Below are 9,439 nucleotides of genomic sequence, written 5' to 3' on the forward strand. Positions count from 1 at the left end.
TTCATTTGAAAATACAGTTTTATTGACTCTCAGAATTTATTTTCATGGTTAGTGCAGCAATACAGAATATTTCGGAGATTTATGTACAGGACACACGTAAAAAAAAGCACTCAGATTGCTCAAAAGTATCACAGCAATCAGTTTGGCAAGCAGCAGAGTTGATTAGAGCATCTACCTCCTTGATTGCACTAACTGATTTACTAAATTGAGTGCATTCATTGAAATTCTCCTTGCAGAAGGTGCCAGATTTGCTAAATGTTTGCATCTGTTATTTTGAGTAGGGAATGAACATTTCATGAAACAAGCTATACCACAAAACTATCTTTATCTCCTCTTGTCCTTCTATATCTTAGCCCTTCTCTTAACCTTTTCTGTCCCGTTTTGTTTCATGGTTTCTGAAAAATACAAAGTAATACGCACACTTGGCAGTGTAGTTGAGTAAATCTAACCTATAACCTAGTTTAGTTTCCAGTTCTGATGTTTCCAGTAAGAATAATCATTTCACTTTTATAGCGCTTTTCATTGCACTAAAACATCTCAAATCGCTTGAAAGACATAAAAAGGAGAAGCTATTTAAGAAAACATTGCCATTACTCATGAATGCTTGGACGGTAGATCTAGATAATTGGGAAATTCATGGCTTAGTTTAAGTCCTGTGATTCAGTCTAGCCGGATGGCGTCCATCTGACAAATGCGTTTGTAGATGTGGTCACACGGTACGTCAAACCAGGTCTGCGAATGGCTGTCCAGGGTGGCACAGTCCTCCCCATGTGATCCTCCTGAGTGATGATTGTCAGGCTCAGAGTAATACTCATTCCAATACCTGAAAGAGAGACAGGGAGAGAGGGAAGGTGAGAGAGAGAAAGAGAGAGACAGAGACAGAGAGAGAGAGAGAGACAGAGAGACAGAGAGACAGAAGGGTGGAGGCAGAGAAAGAGAGAGAGGGTAGGGGAGAGGGAGTAAGCGAGAGGGAGAGAAGTAGAAATGCCAAAAACAAGAGGGAGGCAGTTAGGGAAAGAGGTAGAAAAAGAGGAAACAAGAGAATAGAATGAAAGAAGAGGAAGAAGGAAAATACAAATTGAGAAAGGGAGCAAGGAAATGAGACAGTGTAGAAAAGTAACTCTTTGCCTCCCTCTCATTATAACACATGTGATATTGGATTATTTAGAATGGGCTTCACATACTTATTTGTCAGTGTTGTGTTGTCCACCCATCTCCAATCCCCTTCCTTCTCTATATCTGATAGGCCGATCCAGAAGTGGTAGTCAAACCCGCCAATCCTCCGGGCCTCTTTTTCTAGAGCGTCCTACAAGCAAACAGTTATGGTTACAATGAAGGGAATACACATACACAAATACACACACACATACACTATCTTACATGCTGTTCCTTGCTGTGCAGGATGGTAAGGTGGCTGCCCAGGGAAGTACAACTGTCTCTGCTACTCAGCCAGTCCATCTTGTCATTACTGAAGGAGTAACATTTCTCATCTACATGAATCCAGCCCTCAGGACACTCCCTACACTTTCTTACTGCGAGAAGAGGAGAGGAGAAGAGGAGGAGAACAGGAATAGAGAGGGAGAAGAGGAGGATAAGAAGATGAAGAGGGGAAGATGAAAAGGACAAAGAGAGACAGATGAGTGAATATGCATGGGTAATTAATGTCTTATGTATACTTTAAAATATGTAAAATATGTAAAACTGCCTAGGTAAAGAATTGTGACATTTCCATCACTACTTTTATTTCCCTCACACACTTAAGTTTGACTGTAAAACTGTAAATTATACTTTCATTTGGGGTATTATCAACGGTATGATACTGTGAAACGTTTTACTGCAGCATACTGTAAATTGTGGGCGGGGAAAGAATTGCTCTATTTTGAATGGTTCTGCATTTCTGTCCCACACCAAAATCCTTTTGACCACTAGTAGGTGCATGGTATTGTTGTTTCTGGCTCTATTTGTGTTGCACCCTTTAGTGAGAGTGCTGTACCAACTTAACTGTAGTAGTAGTAGTGCCGCATCAAGTTAAAATATACAGTTGACAGATGCCTGTAAGTAACTGTTAACTTCACGGCAACCCCTTTACAGTGTACCATTTCTTACGTGAAATAATGTAATAGTGAATGACAGTTGTCTAAAGTATCTATCCACTCTGAATAACACTTAGCCCCCCTTTACCTGTCTTTGAGCACCTCTGGCCCAGTTTGGAGTAGTCATCACAGAGACGGACATAACGTCCTTGAACTGAGTTCAGCTTCAGGGTCAGAGCTGCTGTCTCCAGGGGAACACTAGGTAACGGCCTGTTAAACACTGAGAAAGAGAGAGAGAGAGAGAGAGAGAGAGAGAGACAGAGAGAGATTGAAAAAGAGAATGAAAAAGAGGAATAGAGACCAAATTGAGAGGTGAGATTGGGACAAATTCGTGTTTCTTTAAAAATTGTGAATGCTTTCAGTCCTGACCCCTCCTGTCTCAGCCTCCAGTATTTATGCTGCAGTAGTTTATGTGTTGGGGGGCTTGGGTCAGTCTGTTATATCTGGAGTATTTCTCCTGTCTTATCCGGTGTCCTGTGTGAATTTAAGTATGCTCTTTCTAATTCTCTCTCTCTTTTTCTCTCTTTCTTTCTTTCTTTCTTTCTTTCTTTCTTTCTTTCTTTCTTTCTTTCTTTCTTTCTTTCTTTCTTTCGTTCACTCGGAGGACCTGAGCCCTAGGACCATGCCTCAGGACTACCTGGCCTGATGACTCCTTGCTGTCCCCAGTCCACCTGGCCGTGCTGCTGCTCCAGTTTCAACTGTTTTGCCTGCGGCTATGGAACCCTGACTTGTTCACCGGACGTGCTACCTGTCCTAGACCTGCTGTTTTCAACTCTCTAGAGACAGCAGAAGCGGCAGAGATACTCTGGATCATCGGCTATGAAAAGCCAACTGACATTTACTCCTGAGGTGCTGACCTGTTGCACCCCCGACAACCACTGTGATTATTATTATTTGACCCTGCTGGTCATCTATGAACATTTGAACATCTTGGCCATGTTCTGTTATAATCTCCACCTGGCACAGCCAGAAGAGGACTGGGCACCCCTCATAGCCTGGTTCCTCTCTAGGTTTCTTCCTAGGTTCTGGCCTTTCTAGAGAGTTTTTCCTAGCCACCGTGCTTCTACACCAGCATTGCTTGCTGTTTGGGGTTTTAGGCTGGGTTTCTGTACAGCACTTTGTGACATCATGTAAGAAGGGCTTTATAAGTACATTTGATTGATTGATTGATTGATTGTTATAACTACTGAACAGCCTGGGCTGCCAGAGACTGAGAGTCCTGGGAGGGAGCATATTTCACAGTTCTGGACTTTTGTTCCTTTTGGATTGCACAACTGCCACAACTATCGTTACCATTCTGCATGCCAAAAAAGGCATGACGAGGAAGAGTGAGGGAGAGGGGTGGTGCTGGGTTGGAGAGAGAGAAAAAGAGATATACAGACAGAGAGAGAGAGAGACAGAGAACGAGAGAGCGATGTTAACTCACAGAGCACGCTCATAGCGATGTTGGCACAGATGGAGGCCAATAGACCAATCAGCAAAAAGAGGGCGGTCTGACCTCTGAGACACTCTGACCCCCTCTTCAGCCCCTGGGCACCTGGTCGGACAGATTACAGCTCAATGCAAAGAGTGACACATTTACATTTACATTTACATTGGAGTCATTTAGCATTTAACTATAGGTACAAAAAAATAACCACATATAACAGTCATTGCAAGTCAAACCTTCTTCAAAATAGCATTCATCTGTCAAATCAGTACCAGTAAGAAAAGACAAGTGCGAGTATGACAGGGCATTTTTTTTTCACCTTTCATTCACCTTTCATGCTTCAGAAGTTTTTCCTGCCCAGACAAGTCCTTTGACTATGAACAATACCACTGTAATCTATCTGTAACTGCCTACAATTTTACAGTGGGCTAACATGGAACCATAACATTGTAAAAAGGTGACAATCACTTCAAAAATATTTAAAATGATTTAGTTCTAAAGGATTCCAAAGGAACAGATGATAGCCAATAAACTGAAAGACTATCTGCAAAACTCACACTGACTATTCCCTAAAGAGATACCATGTTCCTTAGAGTTATGGTCAATCTCACACTTATGCACGTACGTTAGTACGCATGCATGCACACACACACTCACATACACACACGCACACACACTTACTGTGGTTGTTTAGGATAGGCTTGTTTCCTCTGGAGGATATATCCTCCGTAAACTCGTGTAGACTGGTATAGTTCTCTACCTCCATGATTGAAATTTCAGTTCTTCACCAGCTCTTCTCACCACAATCGCTATTTAACTTACTTATACCAACTATTGCAGAATCTCCCGACTTTGTAACTAACTGTAAATAAAGTCACTGCCGGGGATAAAGTTTGTAATTCCAAAGAGCCGAGGTGGGAGTTGATTTCGCAATTCTGTTCCATCAACTTGTTTTCTCAGTATTTATTGTTCTTCCTCCAGAAATTCACTGGCAGTTCTTTTAGTATTGCATCAAACCTGCTTGCTCTTGGTCTCTCTCTGGCTCTGTCGCTCTCTCTATCCTTTTGCTCTCTCTCTCTTTGTTTGGATGAATGCTGAATCTGGCCAGAAGGACAGTGTGTAGGGGGATGAGGCAGGAGAGCGTGTGAGTGTCAGTGTGTGTGCGTGTGTTTTTGAACAAAAACTCTCAAGGAATTGGAACTGAGACAAGAGTCTGGCGGGAACTGGAAGGAGGGTCCATCATACTGTGTGTGTTTGTATGGAAAGTACTGGATTTAGGAAATAACATAATCATGCTGTGAAGTAACGTCTTTGACTCTGCTTCTCTATGTGATTTGGTGTGTTAGAATCTGGCCAAAATGACTCTGTAACGTGCTTGTGAACTGGAGCCTGGGGGGGACGAGAGCATGCCAAGTTAAACAACTAGACATCTTACGGGAAGAGGTTGGGCAGCATGCTGTGTATGTCTTTCTCTGTGTGTGTGTGTGTGTGTGTGTGTGTGTATGTGTGTGTGTGTGTGTGTGTGTGTGTGTGTGTGTGTGTGTGTGTGTGTGTGTGTGTGTGTTTGCATATACACGTGGATTTGATGCAGCTGCTCATTTGTGAAAACAAAACAAGCAAACCCATGCTGTTACAGGGCGTTCGGCTTAAAGTGCAATGTCATGCTTTTGTTGTAAACCTCTCTGTCAACCTCATGAAAATGCACCGTCCACGTTTAGTGACAGAGAGAGAACTTTGATCGCTCAGACCATTGGCAAATAATGTTCAAACTCTGTGACAAGTCCAATTCGTTCGGTAGCATTTGTTTGTTCACTGAGACTATTGATCCAACTCTGCATGGCCAGCTGGGTTTAATTCCATGACAGATTTTCTGTTATTGCACCACATCTATTGCTCCACTTCTCCCATTCAAATCTGTCTCAGGTCCAGCAAAACGTTATTTCCACAATTTGTACTTTCCAACCAATCCAGCCTTCACTCACAAACACACGCCGCGACGGTATATAACACCAACTCTGAGTGGAAAGAGAGACACATTCGATTTATGAACGGTTAACTGATCATGTACCAGTGACATTACACAGGGAACATGGAGAACTACCGTTCTAAGCAAGGTAAAAGAAACTTTTCGGTCTACACCACTGTCTGTGTGTGTGTTTGTGTGTGTGTGTGTGTGTGTGCGTGTGTGTGCGTGCGTGTGTGTGCGTGTGTGTGCGTGTGTGTGTGTGTGTGTTTGTGTGTGTGTGTGTGTGTGCATGTGTGCGCGTGTGTGTGCGTGTGCATGCGTGTGTGTGTGTGTGTTCGTGTGTGTGTGCATGCATGCGTACTAACGTACGTGCATAAGTGTGAGATTGTGTGAATGTGTGTGCGTGTGCGTATTTGTGTGTATCAAATTTGAGCTAGTCACTTTGTTACAATATTTAGGTTAATTTAAATTACTTCTAAAAAATACATCCTGTATGTAGAACTGTTGCTGGAATATGAATTGTCACCTCAATTCTAGTCAGGTTCAACTGTCATCTGACTGACATGTACAGTATACTGCATAATATAACTCTGTTGAGCTCTCTCTCTGATCAATCCAATCAGGTTCCCAGGGGGGGAAGAAGTGGGCAGGACTTCTGACGTGTCAGACCATCCTCCTTGTGCTGATTGGCCTCTTGGTATCCATCAGCACCAATCAGGCAGCTGCAGAGCCCCTGTCAAATGCCACTCAACCTGGGGAGACCCCTGAGGAAGAGTTGGCCTCCCTGAGGTTGAATCTGAGGACTGTGCTACATCGCTACAGCCACCTACGTGATAACTACGCCAGCCTGGCACAAAACTGCTCTGCCACAGGTTAGCACTAGCCAGAAAACTCTATGTACGTGTTTGAGAATAACTCCATTGCCACCAGACGGCACAGAATCACTGATGGACAAATGACTGATCTCCTAAATAACTGCTCATTATGTGATCGGGAGTAGTGCTTCTTGTTTAAACGTACCCCATCAAATATGCTGTATACTGTATGTTCCCAGATGGTCAGGACAGGGCCAGGAGGTCACATGGTCAGGTTCACGTGATTAGTGGCCCTAATAACATTCCCCAATCTATGGCTCTGCATTCCCCTACCTCTTCTTTCAAGTTCTCTGAATATTTCCATAATGTATTGCAGCAACATTTTCATAAATCTAGGGCCATTCCACCTTTGACACAGGACATGAACCCACAGCTGGGTATAGTAAATACTATATCTATCATACAGTACAAAGGTAGAATTATATCCAAATGTCTTTCTTTCTCTCGCTCTCTTTTTCTTTCTTTCTCTCCCGCTCTCTCTCTCCCTCTCTCTCTTTCTTTCTCTCTCTCCATCTCTCTCTCTCCATCTCTCTCTCTCTGGTTTATAGTGGTGAATTTCACAGACTGTCCTAAGGGGTGGCTTCATGAACTGGTAAATGAAAAATGTTACTACTTCAGTAATGACAAGATGGACTGGCAGAGCAGCAGAGACAATTGTACATCAATGGGCAGCCACCTTAGCATCCTGCACAGCAAGAACACACATGTAAGAAACTGTGTGTGTGTGTGTGTGTGTGTGTGTGTGTCTGTGTGTGTGTGTGTGTGTGTGTGTGTGTGTGTGTGTGTGTGTGTGTGTGTGTGTGTGTGTGTGTGTGTGTGTGTGTGTGTGTGTGTGTGTGTGTGTGTGTGTGTGTGTGTGTGTGTTCTTCTCATCGTAACCACATGTTTGTTTATAGGAAGCCCTGGAAAAAGAGGCAAATAGGATTGGTGGGTTTAATAACTACTTCTGGATCGGCCTATCAGACAGAGAGCTGGAGGGGGACTGGAGATGGGTGGACAACACAACGCTCACAATAAGGTATGTAGGGTCTGCAACCCATTCAACAATCTCAACATGACACGTACAACATTGACTCAAAATATCTCAGTTGCTCAAATCCCTTTTTCTCCACTATTTGTCCGCTCATTTTGACTTTTTGTTTTCTGTCTTATCTTTCTCCCTCTCTGTGACTTCAATTCCATCCTACCCGTCATATGTTCTCTCCCCCTACCTCCCTTTTCCCTATAGCTTCTGGAAACAGTTCAGTTTGGAGCCTGATAACAACATCTCCGGTGGGGTTGAAGGGGAGGACTGTGCGGTCCTGGAGAGTAACACTCATGCCTGGTCCGACGTGCCCTGTAACTTTACCTACCGCCGCATCTGTGAAATGGATGCCATCCCCATTACTTCCCCTTGAATCAGCGGGTGAAAGGCACCGCTGACCATGAAATTAAGTTAGAGTGGCAGGGATTCAATAGAAGGCGCATTGCAGGGTTGCACTGTTGACAATGTGCATTTTAAATGCAATTTTTCACATGTTTTAGGAAATCAAATTCAGTGTAAACACAGTGGTAATAAAGTGTAAATTCCCTTTTAAATTCAAATGCAATGTGCATTTCTACAACGTGCATTGGATTGAATCCCAGTCGCGGTATAATCAGTCAAAACAAATGAAGAAGTGACAGAAGGTATCTACTTGTGTTGGTGTCTACTCACCACTGAAGGTATTTCAATAAAGCTGCCAGTCAGTCACCCATCAGTCACTGCTTGTTTTTTACTCTTGTTTAATTCAATCATTTAAACACAATCGAACGTTTTACTTTACAGTCCTATAACACAACAACAATAACCCCTGTATTTTCTCTGTTACTAATTCAAACAATTCAGCAAAACTTTGGAACGAGCCTGATCACGCAGCAGTCTGCTCACACCACCTGGAACCGTAAGAAACTATACTATTAAGATGCTATCCCATTCTCTTAAATAGTCGGTAGATAATGGTCTCTAAAACAAATTGCTATGCAATATCCACTGAGTATACCAAACATTTGGAACGCCTTCCTAGTATTGAGTTGCACCCCCTCAGAACAGCCTCAACTTGTCGTGACATGGACTCTACAAGGTGTCGAAAAGCGCTCCACAGGGATGCTTGCCCATGTTGACTCCAATGATTCCCACAGTTTGGCTGGATGTCCTTTGGGTGGTGGACCATTCTTGATATCAATAGCGGTCGGTGCCGTTTAAGATGAGGGAGGATGATTATTTTTTTATGAGCATGGCCTTACTTCTATTACAGCATATTGGATGACTGTCATTCAAATTCCATTCACCCAGCTCAAGGTAACATTGAAAGGTTTAGGCTACTACATGATCCTCAAATTCTCCCTGTACCCATCATGAGGTTGCTACAACAGGTCGAGATCATATTTGTTAATCAAGGTGACAGACAGTGGCACATTCAATACCGCCTTGCACACTCTTGTCTGCATCTAGCTGATCTAGGGTGTAATCATTAGTCCAACAGTTGCAAATGAGAGTTTCTATTGGACAAACTCAAGTATGTTTATCCCTGTTTCGTTCTGTTTGCTTCCATTTAAGAAACGTTTTTCAGAATCAGCGGAATGAATACACCCCTGATCACACGCAAACACAGTTCACTTTCATAGCAGCCACATAAAAACAGCATGATCACTCTGCGCGTTGTATATATATATATATATATATATATAACTCCTTCTCGGGACTATCTACGCGCTCTCCTCCCCTTCGCTCGTGGACTTCAGTGCACAACACATCAGCTGTCTGTGACCAGGCAAAAAAAACAAAGCTAGGAAGACAGAAGCTAGCTGTCCTCCGGCTACACCATGGTGCTAACCTACAGAGTGCTGCTGAGGCTACTGTAGACCTTCCTTGCAGAACAGTGTGTTTTAATCAACTATTTGGTGACATGAATATATTTAGTATAGTTTTATCTAAAAAGGATAATTTAAAAAAAATGTTTCACTATTTTTCTTTTTAGGAAATTCACTCAGGAGGATGGTTCTCCCCTTCCTCCTCTGAGGAGCCTCCACTGCGATACACATAGGAAACTGTTGA

At 42.9% G+C, this 9,439-nt stretch overlaps 2 protein-coding genes across 2 annotated transcripts; one reads left to right on the top strand and one right to left on the bottom strand.

Moving 5' to 3' along the window:
• Window positions 1-4,644, bottom strand: LOC115176397 (CD209 antigen-like protein E). Its single transcript, XM_029736423.1, has 6 exons — window positions 4,204-4,644; window positions 3,520-3,630; window positions 2,182-2,313; window positions 1,381-1,532; window positions 1,185-1,306; window positions 1-823 (listed from the first exon to the last, which is right to left on the bottom strand). The coding sequence occupies exons 1-6, from the start codon at window positions 4,286-4,288 to the stop codon at window positions 661-663; spliced, it is 765 nt and encodes a 254-aa protein (XP_029592283.1). The 5' UTR covers window positions 4,289-4,644; the 3' UTR covers window positions 1-660.
• Window positions 4,645-5,485: 841 nt separating this feature from the next.
• Window positions 5,486-8,102, top strand: LOC115176405 (C-type lectin domain family 4 member E). Its single transcript, XM_029736435.1, has 5 exons — window positions 5,486-5,636; window positions 6,112-6,360; window positions 6,912-7,069; window positions 7,260-7,381; window positions 7,592-8,102. The coding sequence occupies exons 1-5, from the start codon at window positions 5,612-5,614 to the stop codon at window positions 7,758-7,760; spliced, it is 723 nt and encodes a 240-aa protein (XP_029592295.1). The 5' UTR covers window positions 5,486-5,611; the 3' UTR covers window positions 7,761-8,102.
• Window positions 8,103-9,439: the final 1,337 nt, after the last annotated feature.

Source organism: Salmo trutta, chromosome 3 (assembly GCF_901001165.1).
Source record: "Salmo trutta chromosome 3, fSalTru1.1, whole genome shotgun sequence".
Lineage (NCBI taxonomy): Eukaryota > Metazoa > Chordata > Actinopteri > Salmoniformes > Salmonidae > Salmo > Salmo trutta.

Bases quoted from the DNA above. Each gene is read 5' to 3' on its own strand.
- LOC115176397 (XM_029736423.1), bottom strand. From the start codon at position 4,288: ATGGAGGTAGAGAACTATACCAGTCTACACGAGTTTACGGAGGATATA. The intron at 1,533-2,181 runs GTAAAGGGGGGC...CTCTTCTCGCAG, and splicing joins CCAGAGGTGCTCAAAGACAG to TAAGAAAGTGTAGGGAGTGT. The intron at 824-1,184 runs GTATGTGAAGCC...TCTCTCTTTCAG, and splicing joins AACACAACACTGACAAATAA to GTATTGGAATGAGTATTACT.
- LOC115176405 (XM_029736435.1), top strand. From the start codon at position 5,612: ATGGAGAACTACCGTTCTAAGCAAG. The intron at 7,070-7,259 runs GTAAGAAACTGT...GTTTGTTTATAG, and splicing joins TGCACAGCAAGAACACACAT to GAAGCCCTGGAAAAAGAGGC. The intron at 7,382-7,591 runs GTATGTAGGGTC...TTTTCCCTATAG, and splicing joins AACACAACGCTCACAATAAG to CTTCTGGAAACAGTTCAGTT.